Genomic DNA, 17,927 nt, shown 5'->3' with positions numbered 1-17,927 from the left:
TGAATATAAAGGCAGAGTACGCTCATGTACTCGTGGTGGCGGATGGAATTTTCGAGGGTGAAAATTTCTATTAGGGGGTAGAATGTAAAACCCGGTCAAACCGTAATTAATTAAATAATAAATTAAATAGGAGCGAATATGGTTAGAAAATTTAGCAATCAGAATTTGATAATTTAAAAATGCGCACTAAAAATTTGACCGGCAGTATCGACTGCGATCTGTCCGGTACTGTGGCTGAGAAAATTAATTAGAAGTGAATGATTTTAAGAAATAAGAATTTATAACTTGGGAAGATAAAAATATTTAAAATACGATTTAAAACTCTAATCTTAAAGGTTTTGGACCAAAATTGGGCCAACGAATTAAACCAAGTGAACCAGGTCTAAGTGGGTCCAAGACCAAGACCCAACATATATAAACATTAGTTATGAGTATTTCAGCTCATTAACCCTAAAGAAAGGGTGTGGGGCGCTGAAATGGAGAAGAGAGGAAGAAGAGAGAAAATCCTAACTTCATCAAACTTTAAATCACCATAACTTTCTCTTCGAAACTCTGATTGACGAGCCGTTTGCAGCCACACGTCGCTCTTCTCATTCTCTACAATTCTATCGAAGTTTTATGGTGAGAACTCACTGTCCTCTGCCCAGTTTTTTTCCTCCTTAAATTCAAGTTTGGTTATGGGTGTTGACTAATTTTATGATTTTGGTTATTTAGGAGTGCTCTAGTATGAGCCATTGGTGAGTTCCATCAACCAATTTTGTGGGTTACGGTAAGGAACCCTCTAACCCTTGTGATTTATCAATTTCATAAACCCTAAGTTGATTATAACTGTGAAAATTGATTATGTAAGAGTATTGGGTGATTTTGGTGCACAATTGGAAGATTGATATTGCTTGTGGGGCTTTGGTGAGGCTTGGAGTTAAGGGTTGGTGAAGACTCTCAAGAAGAAGCTCAATTATTTTGGCTACAAGAGGTACGGTTTAAGTTTTATTTAAGTACCGTATGATGTGATGATAATTCCTAGGTTAGATGCCCCTAGGATTAAGTTTGGATTGTATAAATGGTTGGTACTAATATGTATAGTTGATATGTAAGGTAAATTAATGATTGGATTGAGAATTGTGTGAATTTGTATATTTGGTGTGTTGAGAATTTGACGAATTGGATAATGAATATTGGTTTGTGGAATATGCATTTAAATTGTGAATTTGGGCCGGAGGCCGTAAATCTTGGGCCGGAGGCCGGAAAGAGGTAAGGAAGGTAAGTGATGTGTGTATTGTGTGATGTCATATGAGATTGAATGGATATTGAATATTGAGTGTGTGAATAAATGGGAGGAATGTGGAATAATAAGAAATTAGGAATTTAGGAGTGGAAGGTGACGAAATTGAATTGAATTGTGTAGATGAGGTAGATTTGGTTTTGGTTGAGTGTAATTTTGTGAATGTGGTTGGATTGTGGTCATTTGGATGAGTGGAAATGAATTTGGCTTGTGAACATTGGAATAATTGGTGATTTCTATTTTTGGGTAAAAACTTATTTTTGACCAACTTCGCCGGTCCGTAACTCGGCTGTCGAAGTTAGGAATTCTTCAAAACTGAATTTTTATGAAAGTTCATTCAACGATCTTTCCAACGGTTCAGACATGGTTGAAAAAGGAATTTTGTAGAAGAAGTTATGTGTGGCGGAAGTTTGAGGTTTGAAAATGAAATTCTGCAGCTTTTTAAACTTAGTAAAATTTTTGGTAAAACGTAATTCGATGCGCACGCGTCACTCACAATTTTTACTCTCTCACGCGTGCGCCTGGCTGATGCGTACGCGTCGCTGTATTGATGCAGGTGCGTGGTATAAATTCCAGAGAGTTGTGATGGTAGCGTGCCGATTTTGTGCGAGGAGCACAAAACGCATCCATGCATATGCGTGGCTGATGCGCACGCGTCACCCTACCTCTCTACTTCCCACGCGTGCGCATGGGCAACGCTTATGTGTCACCTGCTTTTCTCCGCTACCCACGCGTGCGCGTGAGCGATGCGCACGCATGACCCTGTTTTCACCAAAAAAATATTTTTTGAGTTTTTAAAGCCGAATTTCAGACTTCTAAACCTCTATTTTCATCGTTTTAGTCCTAAATTTTTATAGTGTGCCTAGTAATGAAAAGAAGTTAGGACATGTGGTAACTTGTGGATGAAGTAAAGTGAGAATCAATGATGAATGGTGAGAAATGATGATTGTATGAGTTGCTGAGGATGATGGTGAAAGTGTTGTGTATGTTATGAGCCGGATGGCTGCGATAAGCATTGAATTATGGCTGAGTATGTATACGTATATGACTAATGATTAAATGATTATGATTGATTGAGGAAGCTTGAACATGTGGCGAGTATGCCAAAGATGCATATATGGTTAATAAATGAATATGGTAAATGAATAATGATGGAAAATGTTGAATGTGAATATGTTTGTGTTTTCTCTCTGGTTGTAAGGGTGACAGGGCACGAATTCCCTCTAATGGTAATAAGGCACAACAGAGAGACTGTGCCCAGGTAGTAGGCAGTGGCATTGTCCACTTGCTTCGGGTATGAGATGGGAAAGGAGAATTATGATAAATGAGTTTAATTATGAAGTTTTGAATGAATGTATGTCTGTGATACCTGGGTAGTAGCAAGGGTTGTGGTTCGTCCCGCTTGCTCCGGGTCATTGTTTGAGAATTGGTAATAATGAAGAGTGCTATGAATGAATGTGTATTTGTGATACCTGGGTAGTAGCAATGGTCGTGGTTTGTTCCGCTTGCTCCAGGTTAATGTTTGAGATTTGATAATAATGATGATTGATTTTAAACTGAATGAATGTATGTTTCGAGATCCTGGGCAGTAGCAAGAGTTGTGGTTCGACCCACTAGCTCCAGGTCAGAGATTGTGACGCCTGGGTAGTAGCCGCAGTAGTGGTGATTCCATTCGCTCCAGGTTGAGCTTTTAAACACCCGCCTGGATAGTAGCCGCAGTAGTGGTTGTTGCACTGGTTCTGGGTTAAACGGGTAGTAGCAAAGGGGTTGTAGCTCAAGCCCACTTGCTCCGCATGGGTGTTTCTGTCCATGGTTAGCTACCAGGACGTATCGGGTTGGCTATATAACCGACAGATGATATCATCAGTAATAGGACAGGCATACATCATTTGCATATGTTTGAATTGTTTGGGTTTGCCTATTTGTTTTGGATTGCTATATCATATATGCTGTGTTACCTGATTATGTGCTACTTGTTCTACTTGTACCTTAATGTGTATTACTTGCCTGTATTATTTGTGTTTGTACAACTGAGAGGTCCCTCATGCTGGTGTCGATTGACGCTGAGGACTGTTCTTGTTGAGATGGAGTAATGATATGATTTTATTTTTACCTTCTTTTTGTCGATACGTGAGCGCTACGAATTCGCGATTTTATTTTTACTCTTTTCAAGCTTCTCGATTAATACTCCTTTCAATTTTATTTGTAATTATGTGTTAAAATTCCCCTTTGAGAGTTATACCACCTTATTATCATTAACTTATGACTCGAGTATAAGGATTTGAATATTACGGTGTTACATATATAATTTTAATTTTAACAATATATAATCACCATAATAATAATTATCGTAGAATCCAAATTATATATACTAGTATGAATTACTAATATTATTATTATTGTTAGATATAATTGTTTGTGTATATTTTTTATCAGTTTATGTTTTTTTTTTAATAGTATTATAATATAATATCATAATTTTTATAACTTAAAAATTTAAAATTTAATTTTTATTATTTAAAAAAATTCAATTTACGCGCCCTCCAAAAGAAAGAATTTGACCAATGTGATATGAACAATCGGAAAAGTTAAAAAAAAATCTTTTATACCATAAAAAAATATAAAAAAGGAGTATAAAAAATTATGGACACATCATTTCTCACAAGTTCTACCTTGTATTTTTTTTAGGTCTTGAAATTATGCTGCACTTTTAATTTATGGTTGTATTATTCTATTAATTTTAAATTTTAATGCTAAATAAATTTTTTATTTTTGGTTGTATTTAATTTTTAAATATGGTAACTGTTGGGCTTTCTGACATATTTGTTCTAGATTTGATGTTTATTGTTTTTATAGTTATGATCAATTTATCTTTTTGGTATTATGTATTTACTATTTAATTTTTTTTAAATATTTTAAAAATATTAATATTTCAGTAATTTTAATAATTAATCTCAACTATATTTATATATTTTATAATCAATGGATAAAATTACTGAAACATCAATATTCTTAAAACATTTCTTAACTTATATTCGACAAAATTCCAAATATTAAGGTCAAGGCTAATATTTCAATTTGTTATGCTAGTATTTAATATGTTACATCATTATTTATCAAAAACGGATGAGAACAATAATGACCAAAATAAATCTTCTAGTTTTAGTTAAAAATGATAGGAACCCAACCAAAATAATATATTTTCATAAAAACTAAAAACTTAGTTAAGTCTAAAATATTTCATACAAGACTATTTTTTTTTAATTCTTAAAAAGGATGAACGAAATAAGATCCTTGAATAGTATTAAATTCTCTATGCAATTAAAACCTCGGAAATTTTTTAAACTACAAAATCCAATTAAAAATCGAGTTAATCTATAGTAACATTAAGAACAATTCAAACTTAAAATATTATTCATAGTTTCCAAACTCAACATACACACTCAAGCCTGAGGTGGCCAAATACATAGCTTTACTTCAGTCTTAAATAATAATGCAACATTATATAAAGGACAAAGTTTTGTAGCTAAAAACATGAATTGTACTCAAATCAAAGCAATTAAAACATAATCATTAGACAAAGACACTACACATAAAGATAATGCTTTTATTTCCTTTTATTCTCTTCATATTGATCTTGATTGCATCTCCTCCATCTTCATCTTTATCATTATGGTCTTGCCCATCAATCTGCAAAAATTCAAGAGTACACTCCTAGCTACAAGAGATGATATATGAAATAGTAAATATAGCCGTAAACAAGTAAGTGCGTGTAAGAATTGTCAATGATTAAATGATCAAATTCGTTTCTAAAAAAACATTTGTTCTCTAAATTGGTTTTTGAAATATTTTTTTAATCAAATTTGTCATTCAAAAAATTTAAGTTAGTCACATTAGTCTTTTTATCGTTTTCATTGCTGATAGCGTCAAAATTTACTTAAATGACACCGCAGTAGCTACATCATACACCTAACCGTCCTAATTAGGTCTAACATGATAAGTTTATCTAATCTAATTAGGACAATCATCTATCTCTGAGAATTGAAAATTATATATGAAATTGGTCCATGTTGTTGGGAAGAAATGACAAGAGTCTACAAGAAATGATATGAAGTTCTTTAAGAGAATCACTTGGAAAGCATGTGGGAAATGATTCCATTCTTCCTCCCCATATTCTCAAATAGCGCAATTTAGTAGCTCTGTAAAGTCAATCAGGTAAATCTTTCAACTTGAATGATCTATATTAATCTCAAGTACTTGAAAACTTTTAGATAGTTGAATTTGTCAGAGGCCAATTACTTCTTCATTCTTAATTTGCAAGTTCATGTACATGATTATGCATTTTGAGTCTTTTAAATGTCATTGAATTTTTCAAATTCAAGGAGTAGGAAGAACCGAAGAAGAATCAATTTGAAGCAAAGAAGCGAAACCAGCTTATTAATATACAACTCTCCAATATCTTCTAGTTAACAACAAAAATATTATTTAATTAATACACTAAATTAATTATTATGTATTTTTGTATAGGTATATAAATAGTTTAATTTATTTTTAATGTGTATTCTTACTATTCTATATTTTAATATATATTTTATATTAGAAACTAATTTTAGTAGTTAATTTTAGTGTACACCTAACATAGTTGAATTAACAAATATATTAATATTAATTAATAGAATTTCAATAATCCTTTTGTTATTTTAATTATTTTTTGCCATATTTTATAAGTCTTTGATTTTCAAGCTACTAAAAGGTTAATAGATTTTATGAAGCTTAGATCAGAAGTTCTTGTGATCATTTATATATAAATATATATTTTGTTGTCCTAAATTGAAGAAATCCAAACACTCCTATTAAATTTTAGTGAATCAAAAGAAAAGTAATTACAAGAACTAAAGCAAAATAACATGTATTTTATAAAAGTCATTTAACCATTTAATAATTGTAATAAGGATGAATGAAATAAAATGCATGCTTGGATGTAAAATTTGTTTGCACAATCAAATGTGATTAGAAATTTTAGCTGTAACACCGAATTAAAAATTGAATAAAATAGATAGAAATCTAGAACAAGTAAAACCTTGACATATTCAAACTACTTCTAAACTCAACACCCAAAAGTTTGAGGTGCCCAGCTACATAGCTTTCTTTCAGTTTTAAAAGAAAATGGAACATACAAAAGCAATCGACCCACACAAATTAAAGCATTTATAAAGTAGTTGTAGCTAAAGACTGTTAGTGTTGTAAGTGTGAGGAGTGTATGGAGTTAGTTCCACATAAAAAAAAAAGAGTAAAAAATTTATAAGATGAGAGACTCATAAACTTAACATCTTAAGTTTGTGAGTTAGATGTAGTATCTACTCTTGCTTAAATACTAGTCTCTGTCTTAAATACTAGCCTCCAATAAGCATCCTTCTTAATGGTCTCCAACAAAAATATAATCTGAGTTGCCAAACAAAGCAATTATTAGAACACAACCATTAGGCAAAGATAATGCTATTATTATCAAGTATATGTAAAGTTGCAATAATACAGACTAGTGCTTATGAAATTAAAATAACTTGAGCTTTAATTCAACCATGCATGTATATATATATATATATATATATATATATATATATATATATATATATATATACTATTAAATTGTTTTATAATTTTCTAAATTTCCATTTTCTGTCAATTGACAATAAAAAAAGTATTTCACTATCCAAAAATAAAGATTCATGCATCAACTCCTATAATCACAGTAATAATAAAATTTTGTGCTCATTTTAAATAATGTTGAACCAATATTCAAATGGTTAAGAATTATTCATTCTTTGAATTTCACATAACAATTAGCTTATTGTGGTTTTCAATACAATAATTCATAATACGTAGTAATGGAAAGAGTTACCATTATTAGTGGTAATATTAAGATTCATAACTAAAATTCAAGACATGTGCTGCAGGCATAATAATGTTAATCGATTTCATGTATTTATTTAGAAAGATTATTAAAAAGAAATTCAAACAATTGACAATTTAAAAAGTTCTAGAATTAATTATAGGGAGAGTAAGATATAACTCTAACTGGTTAATTAAACATAAAACATCAACAATTAATTATTCATGCATCATAATAATAATAATAATAATAATAATAATAATAATAATAAAGTTAGATTTGTAATATTATGAGATAGACTATTTGAACTAACCTTGCAATGTGGGATATGAGCAATTTTGGACCAATCTGGACCTGTCTCCTTATTGTACCTTGCATATAATGCAGGACAATTATATACCACTAAATACTGAAGATTATGAGTTTGATCCATGTTGGGAAGAGATGACAATTCTTCACACCGATAGATATAAAGTTCTTCAAGAGAGGTCATCGGCAACCTTGTGGGCAATGATTTTATCCCTGTTTTGTCTATACTCAAATATTGCAATTTAGTAGCTCTTTCAAGCCATTTTGGTAAAAAGTCCAACTTTTTTGATCCAATGATAAAGAACAATTGAAGGTTTAAATTATTTACTACCACATGTTGCTTTCCTTCTTCCTCTTCATCCTCAAAATTCATCAGCTCTTCACACCAAAAAAATCCCAGCTTCTTTAAAGTAGTCAAGCGACCAACTGCACTTGGTACGGACACTAACTTTGAACAATTGAAAAGATACAAGAATTTGAGTTGTTGGAAGCGCCCTATATTCATTGAAGACAAACTTGTAATTTTGATCTTCATCAAAAGCAAATATTGTAGATAGATGAGTTTGTTCATGTTTTTGGGAAGTTCTTGAAGGCTGTCACAATAAAGGCCCAAACTCTGCAAACTTTGCAGCTTACAAATGGAATCAGGAAGCTTTTTCAAACTAGGAAAATTTTCAAGAAAGAGAAATCTCAAGTGCTTCTTCATTGTGGCAAAGCAATCATCAGGAAACGAGCTCAACTCCATATCTTCTTTTAGGTGCAACACCCTCAGATAGTTGAACTTGTCGGAGATCCATTCTATCGATGCTTCTTGTTGCCCCTCTTGCACAACGGTTCTTGTTCTGCTTGACTCTTTCATTGTTAATTTTGCAAGATCATGTACAAGATCATGCATTTTGAGTGTTTTAAATGTCATCAAATTTTGAAACTTAGGAAAAAAGAAAGATTTTTCTTCATCAATTTGAAGTAAAGATGTTGAAACAAGCTTCTTAATATACAACTTCCCAATATCTTCTGCATCTTCATCTTCGCGTGTAGGTTGGAGGAGTCCATGAGCCATCCACAACATAATCAACTCAAAAACCTCAAATTCGAACAATTAATTATTCATGCAAAAATTGAAATAATAATAATAATAAACCAGTATGGTTAGATTTGTAATATTATGAGATAGATTATTTGAACTAACCTTGCAATATGGAATATGAGCAATTTTGGGCCAATCTGAACCTGTCTCCTTATTGTACCTTACATATAATTTGGGACAATAAGATATCTGTAAATATTGAAGATTATGAGTTTGATCCATGTTGGGAAGAGATGACAATTCTTTACACCAATAGATATCAAGTTCTTCAAGGGAGGTCATCGGCAACCTTGTGGGCAATGATTTTATCCCTGACATGCTTATACTCAAATATTGCAATTTAGTAGCTCTTTCAAGCCATTTTGGTAAAGCATCCAGGTTATTTGATCCAGTGATTGAGAATAATTGAAGGTTTAAATTATTTACCAACACATGTTGCTTTCCTTCTTCCTCTTCATCCTCAAAATACACCAGCTTATTACAAAAAAGAAAGACCAGCTTCTTTAAAGTAGTCAAGCGACCAACAGCACTTGGTACGTACACTAACCTTGAACATTTGAAAAGATACAAGAATTTGAGTTGTTGGAAGCGCCCTATATTCATTGAAGACAAACTTGTAATTTTGATATCCGCCAAAAGCAAATATTGTAGATAGATGAGTTTGTTCATGTTTTTGGGAAGTTCTTCAAGGCTGTCACAATAAAGGCGCAAACTCTGCAAACTTTGCAGCTTACAAATGGAATCAGTTAGCTTTTTCAAACTAGCACAATTTCCAAGATAGAGATATCTCAAGTGCTTCTTCATTCTGGCAAAGCAATCATCAGGAAACGAGCTCAATTCCGTATCTTTTGTTAGGTGCAACACTCTCAGATAGTTGAACTTGTCGGAGGTCCATTCTATCGATGCTTCTTGTTGCCCCTCTTGCACAACGGTTCTTGTTCTGCTTGACTCTTTCATTGTTAATTTTGCAAGATCATGTACAAGATCATGCATTTTGAGATTTTTAAATGCCATCGAATTTCGAATCTTGGGAAAGTAGAAAGAATCTTCTTCATCAATTTGAAGTAAAGATGTTGAAACAAGCTTTTTAATATATAACTCTCCAATATCTTCTGCATCTTCCTCTTCGCGTGTAGGTTGGAGGAGTCCATGAGCCATCCACAACATAATCAACTCAATAGCCACATATTCATAATCTTTTGGAAAACAAGAGCAGTATGAAAAACATTGCTTTAGTTGTGGTGGCAAGTGATTGTAACTCAATTTGAGTGATGGCAAAATGTCAGTTTCTTCTTGATCGAGATTCCACACCTCACTATCCCTTATTTTTCTCCACTCATTTTCATCATGGCATTTTGATCTAAGCAAGCAACCCAAAGTTGTTATAGCCAAGGGTACTCCTTTGCATCTTTTAACAATTTGCTCCCCAATTTGCTTTAGCCTTGGGTACTTCTCTTCGTCCTTCTCTTCTTGGAATGCACATTTTGCAAAGAGCCGCCAACATTCATTCTCAGGAAGTCCTTCTAATTTCATTACAAGATTACTCCCCACAATGTCAGCAACTTTTCTACTACGAGTGGTCACTAGAATTTTGCTGCCTTTGTCACCACCTACTTCTAACAAGTGATTTCTCAATTCATCCCATTTGTTGTGGTTTTCATTCCAAACATCGTCTAACACGAGTAAGAATTTCTTACCATGTAACGTTTGATTGAGAAGAGATATCATATATTCCAAACTAGAATTTGCATCCACCACATTCTCTCTCTTTGAGGCCGCATGAATGATTCTTTGTATTAGCTTCTTCACATCAAAATCATCAGAAACACAAACCCACATTAATGTATCGAAATGCTCATTCACTTGGGTATCATTGTAAACCATCTGTGCAAGTGTAGTCTTTCCCAAACCTCCAATCCCAACAACTGAGATCACATCAATACCATTAGCTTGTGATTTTTGTGTCATCAATGAATTTATAATCTTTTCTTTTTCTTCACGTCTACCACACACACGGAAAGACAATGAAGAAGCAGTTTCTCGCCATGGTAAATTGTGCTCCATAGCTGGAGTGTTGACATGTTCAACTATACCCAACTTTCTCCCTTCTCTTATTTTTTCATCCATTTTCTGTTTCATATCTTTGATTTTGTGGGCCATCCTGATGCGAAATGCAAGTGGATTACTTGTGTATGAGAAGAATCGGCGAACCTCCGTGCTAGTGCTTCCATACATTTTGACCACTTCATTAAGTTTTGCTTCATACTCTATTTCATCTAATATGTCACCAGCATCATCAAATGCCTCTCTGAGTTGCTTCAACCACTCATCTATACTGCGGTTTATTGCTTGCTTGTTCTCAGCATCTATGAGATATGCATTGATGGTTCTCAAAGAACTTTCAAACTTTTTTACATCATCTTTAAGACCACATGCCAGAGTAATCTCTTGGAATGATTTTGTTGCTAAATTGGCCAAGAGTGTTGATGCCACACCAGAAACAACTTCAGACATTGAAGAATCAATGAGTGGAACCTTATGGTGATAAAAAGTAATGTTAGAGGCCAAGAAAATATATATATACATATATGTGTGGTGGGTTTTCTGATAGCATTGTTTTGGATGGCTAAGAATGACCATGTATTGACTGACAATCTTTAAATGCTGGTTGATTGAAAAATATGTTAAAAGGGGAATGTGGTAAATGACAATCTTTAAATTTAAAATTTGCTTTAAAAAAAAAAGTATTTTAACGTGTGCCGTTGAAATAAATTGGAGAAAACAGGCCTCGAATAAAATTACTATTTACCATACTGTCTTTTAATACACTTTTCAATCAACCAGCATTAACAGTATATTGATTACCATACATATCATTTGTTGTAAGATTATTTGTCAATTAACATATGGTCATTTTTAGCCATCTAAATTAATACCACCAGAGAATTTTATATATATGTATATAAAACAAACTATCAAGTTTTCAAATTATCAAAGCCTGAAGTTTGCTTAGACATTTTGGTTGAATAGCAGTGTATAAGTAACGAATTCATCCAAAAAAGATATCATCCCAAAAGCATAGTTCAAACCTTTTTGTTTTAAATTTTTTCGAATCTAAAACAAAATAATAGATATTTTAATAAATACTTAAAATGGTCCTTGAAATTAGTATCATACATTAAAATCATCTTTAAAATTTTAATTACACCAATTAGGTCTCTAAAATTGATAAGAATGCATTATATTAATTCTTGATCCGTTTTTTATTAACATCGCATTCACATAGAATATTAATGACACATATCATATCATAATATATATGGTCACGTGTAATAATATAATAACAGGTTGGTTAATGACACGTGGTATCTTAATGTGGACGGTTATACTACGTGTTACAATATTATTTGTTCATGTGTTAGCTTATGTCACGTGTAACAATACTATTCGTTCATGTATCATTCGCTATGTCATCATCATTGCGGATGCACAAATTAAATTGATCCTTGACTTTATGCTAAGTGAATTATTTTAGTCTCTAAAATTAAATATTCTGTACCATCTCTTCATGAGTTTTTTTTATAAATTTAAAATTCTCAATATCTTTGAATGGATTAATTTTAATAATATTTTTCATATATTTTTTAAATACAAAAACTTTTATAAAATATTTTTAAGATTTTAGTTTTAGTTATCTAAATTTTTTTATAATAATTTAATACACATAAATTTTGTAATATATAAAGATATTATTTAAATAAATGAATGATATGATTGATTAACACACATTTTTTATTTTCGTCTAAATATATGTGTGTTTTTCATAAGAAATTAAGAATTAAAATAAATATTTTTTATTTTTTCAATTCTTATAAAATACACATTTTTAGACTAAAATAAAAAATATATTTTATACTCAATCAATCAATATAGCTCTTTTATTAATAACATAATTTTATATTACATAATTTTATATTACAAAATTTATTGATATTAAATTATTATGAATAAAATGTGTATGGTTAAAAGTAAATTTTGAAATTTATAAAGAAGAATGATAGAGGATCATTAGAATTTATTATCTTGGTCAATAATTAGCTATTAATGTTTAAAAGTACAGTGTGGAATAAAGGAGGTTGATAACTAAAAGTAATAACCAAAAACAATAAATTCTAATGATTCTCTAACATTTATCTTCTATAAAAATACTTGTATTTAAATAACTTATGAAAAATTAAAGAATTAAAATTAGTGCATTTAAATATATTAAGAATTTTAAATTTATAAAAAAATAAAAAAATTATGAAAAGACTAATTTGATGTACGACATTTAATTTTATGGACTAAAATAAGTCTTTTTTTTTTTTACCAAAGATAGAAGACTCGAACCCGCAACCTCTTAATTGAGTATAGGGAGACTATGCCATTTGAGCTATAACTCATTGGCGGCTAAAATAAGTCATTTAGTACAAATTCAGAGATCAATTTAATGTATCTGCAATTAGGGGTGGCAAACGGGCTTAAACCCGCTGGGCCGGCCCGCGTAACCTGCCAAAAAAGGCGGGGCGGGTTGAAAAATTGGAACCACCAAATAGCAAAAATCCGCCTAACCCGCACCGCTTAAACCGCGGGCTTTGGCGGGGCGGGGCGGGCTTAGTTTTTTTTAGTGAGGGGGTATTTTTGCAATTTTTTTGCCAAAACCTAACTTCCCTTAACCTAACTTACAAGAGTATGAAGATAAAAATTGAGTGTTTTGGATTATGTTTATGTTACTTTGAAGACAATATTTATAATTATGTTTTGGATTATGTTTATTTTGCTTTGGAGAGAATATTTATACTTACGTTTTGGATAAAAACTTGGTTTATAATTATGTTTATTAGATATTTTATAATTACAAAGACTTTAATGTTTGTGAATATAAAAATATAAATTTTATGCCTTTAGAAATTATAAATTTATTAATATGGTTGTGCAATTATATATATTATTTAGTAGTTAATAGTAAAAAAAAAAAAAGAGGAGCTTTGGCGGGCTTAACCCGCCAGCCCGCAGTTAGGCGGGGTGGGGTGGGATTCTAGGACCGCCTCACTAGGTGGGGCGGGACGGAGCGGACTTCTGGCGGGACGGGACGGACTTCTCCGCTTGCCACCCCTTTCTACAATGATGATATAATAAATGTCAGTAGATGAATAATATTGTTATAGATGGCATAACCATCTACGCCATCATATCATATGTCATTAACTGACCCGTCATTATGCCACGTGTTATTAACCAATCTGTCATCATACAGTTATATATAATCAAACCATAAGGTAACATATATCACAAGATTTATATATATTATCAATTAATGTCAATACATTGTTAACAAAAAAGATAAACTAATGTATGTGGTGCTGTTTTATCAATCTCAAATATATAATTGATGTAACTAAAATTTCAAAGATAATTTAAATACACAATATCATTTTCAAGTGTACGGAAAAAAATCCCTTTTCAAAAGCAGTCTCAAAATTCATAGCATAACTGAACTTATTATCTGATTGCTCGCAATAATTTAACCTTCGACCAAAGGGCAAAGATATTAAAACAAATCCCTGTCCAAATTTCATCAACAAATTCAAATGTTAATATAAAACTGGAAGCAATTAATAATGATAATAATTTATCTCTCAAATTTTAGTTTATGTGTAATTTATCCTATTTAAAATGTGCTATCCAGTATTTTACCTCCGGAGGAAGAGACTATTTATAATTATAAGTAATTTTTACGGTGTTTTGAAATGATGTCTGGTTTGAGTATTAACTTTGATAAATCTAATTTGATTCCGGTTAATTGCGAGCGAGAGTGGTCACAAAGGATGTGTAGTTTGTTGGGGTGTAAGAAAACAATGTTGCCAATCAAATATCTTGGTATTTCTTTGAGAGCAAATCCGAAATTGGTCAAGACATGAAAATCTATTATAGACAAAGTAGAAGAGAAATTCAATCTGTGAAAAGCCAAAACGATTAATAAAGCTGGTAAGCTGATACTCATTAAATCTGTACTTAATAGTCTGCCGGTTTATTACCTTAGCTTATATAAGATACCCAAAACAGTAGCAGATAAGTTGATATTTTTACAGAGGAGGTTCTTGTGGAGTAATGAAGACAGAAGGAATGGGGTACCTTCGATGAGGTGGGATATTGTGCAAGCTCCAAAACGTTTTGGGGGTTTGAGCGTGGGCGATGCAATGCTCCGGAATACAGCGTTATTGTTCAAGTGGTGGTGGCGATTTTCAAATGAGGATTGCCCATTATGGAAAAAAATTGTGGCTCCTACAATGACTTGAATCCAAGTGTCCTTCTTTCTTGTCAGCCGGTTCCTAAAACAAAGGGTCCGTGGAAGGACATTTGTCAGTTGCAGATAAGAGAACAACAAGCGAGAGATAAGATGGTCGGAAGGTTATCATTAGAGCTAGGAGATGGTAGAAGAATTCGTTTCTGAGAAGATAATTGGCTACCATGTGGTGTGTTGCAGGATGTATTTCCAAGGCTTTTCTCGGTTTCAAACCAAGTCGGATCTGTAATAGGGGATTGTGGGTTATGGGATGGGTTGGAGTGGATATGGAACTTTTATTGGAGAAGAGTAATATTCCAATGGGAGTTAGAATTAGTTAATCATCTTCATGAAGTTTTACAATCTGTCAGGTTAACAAGTGAGAGGGAGGACAGAATTATAGAACTTTGATAGATTAGGAGTTTATTCTACTAACTCATTTGTGCAGGTCTGCAGGCTGAGACTCTCTCGGAGGACATTACGAGTTATAGTTTCACTAGATCTATATGGAGAGAACTAGTACCACCAAGAGTTGAGCTATTCACCTGGTTTGTGTTAGTTGGTAGGATCAATACTAAGAAAAGATTGATTAGATTGAGCATTATTAATCACAGGGATATAATTTGTGTTTTATGTAAAAAAGAAACTGAGAATGATTTTCAGTTATTCATTGGCTGTGAATTCACATGGCAGGTGTGGTGTGCTAGTTAGATGCCTATAATAAACTTGGTCTATTCCAAGAACCATTAAGCAACACTTTGAGAGTTGGACAGGAGCTCCTGTAAGAAAATATGAGCGTAACAGCTAGCTGATTGACTTTTTTGCTATCATTTAGAATACGTGGTTGGAAAGGAATGCCAGGATTTTCAGGAATCAAGAAACAGGTGTTGCGGAAGTTATTACCAAGTCGATTAGGAGCTACAAAGAGTGGGTTGACTTTGTTCCGTCTAATTGTTGATGGCAATGTCGAAAATAACTACGATTTTTTTTTAGTATTTGTATTATAATTCTAACTTTCTAAATGCTTCACTTTACTGTGTTGAGTTTTTATTTTAAAAAAATAATGTACATCTAATATAGTTGATGAAACATATATGTAAAGGGACAGTTTGAAACAAAAGTTTTGAAAGCCAAACCAATAATCGAATAAGTTAGAGATTTAAAAATTCAATTGAATTTAAATTATGTGGAATCGAATTTAATAAAATAATTTTTTATGTTTTATTATTTTTAAACCGTTAATCGCTAAAAACCAAATTGATTTGACAGATTAATCGATTGTTTGACCCTTTTTTTTTGTTCTTTATCAGTTCATTGCCGATCAATTTTTATCTTGGCTGAATTGATTCGAGGATCGGTCTTGATTAATCAGACTGATTTCAATTATCAGAACAATAGTTTAGAAAACACAGACTAATTTTTTTTGAACATCTTAACAACTCCAGGAGATTAAATTGCACATTTAGAAAATTTACGATATTATGTTTTTTTTCCTTCATGATTTAGTATAAGTCTACCATTATTGATATTATTAATTTATTTTTTAGTACTTAATTTTCATTACTTTTAAAACAATTAAATAAATGGTGGAAATTGAAATATAACAAAAGAAGCCGCACGAGAAGGTCAGATCTAAATCCTTACATATGAAGTAAGACTGAAAATTAGAAACTAGAATAAAAAATTCAGATCTAAATTCTTGTTTTGAAGACTAATCAATATATCATACCTCCTGACGTTGCTGAAGTGTGATTAAAGCCAAAGAACATCAAACAACAGCTTATATATTTTGCAGCTAAAAAAGAAAAAAATTTATTATTAGAAACTTGTTGCATTTGAGAACTACACATTGAGCTGAGTAAACTCAAAAAAATAAGAAATAAGAAAAAAACCTTCAAGTAGTGAAAATTTTGGTTATTGCTTGCTTGGACTCTCTTGTATTAGTGGATGAGCAACGAATTTATTGAAGAAGTGAGCAATAATGGACAGAGAGATGAGAAGTGAGTTATACGGATAGATTTTTTTTTAGATTTTTTATGTATGGTCATTATTACAACTAGTATAAAACCTGCGCGGACCAAATATTCCTCCATTAACATATATGATATTTATGTTAATCTTTTAAATAATATAGTTGATAAATAATGCTAAAACTATATTTAGACATAGGAATCCGATTGTATGTTTATAAGCACAAATTTGCTGTTATATAACAAACATATATAAAAAAAAAAATCTAATTTTTCATTAATCAAAAATTAATAACCCTTCACAATAACAATTTGGTCATGCCCATCTGACATATGTACTGTATTAAAAATTAGAGTAGAAATTAGCGAAATTTATCACGTGTAGAACCATTTAATTATGGCTCACGCGCTAATTAATCTATTTTGTTATATTTATGTATGGTTTACTTGTAAAAAATTTATATTTTTTATTGAAAGAATTAATTTACTTAAGATACACAAATTTAGTGGTTAATCTTTGTTATATTATTGGTGTTTAATTTGGTTAAAAAGTTAATATTAATATTTAGAGTGGTTAATTTTTTTAATATTTTAATTAATATTTTTTTATCATTTCTATAATTTTTTTTTTCAATTTATAATTTTAATAACACATTTTAACTAAAAGTCAATAAGAGCAGCGTCGATAAGTCAAGCACGAAGGAAAGCAAAGGCTTCAAAGCAACTATAAAAGTCAATTTTCTTATCATTTAAGCAACTATACAAGTATGAGGCTGATTTATTCAAAAATTCATAATCTAAGACGTGTTTGAGAGTTTTGACTTTGAATTCAAAAAGTCATATTACGAATGTATGATTTTAAATGAGTCAGTCGATTTTATAAAATTTATATTAGATCTGACGATTTTATAATTTAAATCTTATTACGATTTTACATTTTATGTATTAAATTTACTTTTTTTTACTTAAAATCTCGATTTTCTTTAACTTTTTGTGAATATATCATATGAAAATCTTATATTGGTTAATTTTTTATTTTTTTTATTATTTTAATTATCTTAAGT

At 31.3% G+C, this 17,927-nt stretch overlaps 1 protein-coding gene across 4 annotated transcripts; it reads right to left on the bottom strand.

Moving 5' to 3' along the window:
- Positions 1-6,347: 6,347 nt before the first annotated feature.
- Positions 6,348-16,996, bottom strand: LOC112726477 (putative disease resistance protein At1g50180). Of its 4 annotated transcripts, XM_072208556.1 has the most exons (6): positions 16,786-16,996; positions 16,623-16,688; positions 14,743-14,939; positions 8,671-11,103; positions 7,486-8,565; positions 6,348-6,724 (listed from the first exon to the last, which is right to left on the bottom strand). In XM_072208556.1, the coding sequence occupies exons 4-6, from the start codon at positions 11,080-11,082 to the stop codon at positions 6,650-6,652; spliced, it is 3,567 nt and encodes a 1,188-aa protein (XP_072064657.1). In that variant the 5' UTR covers positions 11,083-11,103; positions 14,743-14,939; positions 16,623-16,688; positions 16,786-16,996; the 3' UTR covers positions 6,348-6,649. The 4 variants fall into 4 exon arrangements, 3 of the variants coding, with proteins under 3 accessions (XP_072064657.1, XP_072064655.1, XP_072064656.1); XM_072208554.1 differs by lacking the exon at positions 14,743-14,939 and having other exon boundaries at positions 8,671-13,726; XM_072208555.1 differs by lacking the exon at positions 14,743-14,939.
- Between the last annotated feature and the right edge of the window lie 931 nt (positions 16,997-17,927).

The sequence above is a fragment of the Arachis hypogaea genome, chromosome 12, assembly GCF_003086295.3.
Source record: "Arachis hypogaea cultivar Tifrunner chromosome 12, arahy.Tifrunner.gnm2.J5K5, whole genome shotgun sequence".
NCBI classification, from domain to species: Eukaryota; Viridiplantae; Streptophyta; class Magnoliopsida; order Fabales; family Fabaceae; genus Arachis; species Arachis hypogaea.
This window is presented reverse-complemented; position numbering and strand designations above follow the sequence as displayed.

Bases quoted from the DNA above. Each gene is read 5' to 3' on its own strand.
- LOC112726477 (XM_072208554.1), bottom strand. From the start codon at position 11,208: ATGGTCATTCTTAGCCATCCAAAACAATGCTATCAGAAAACCCACCAC. The intron at 8,566-8,670 runs GTTAGTTCAAAT...TTCGAATTTGAG, and splicing joins CTCATATTCCATATTGCAAG to GTTTTTGAGTTGATTATGTT. The intron at 6,725-7,485 runs GTTAGTTCAAAT...TTGGCAACTCAG, and splicing joins CTCATATCCCACATTGCAAG to ATTATATTTTTGTTGGAGAC.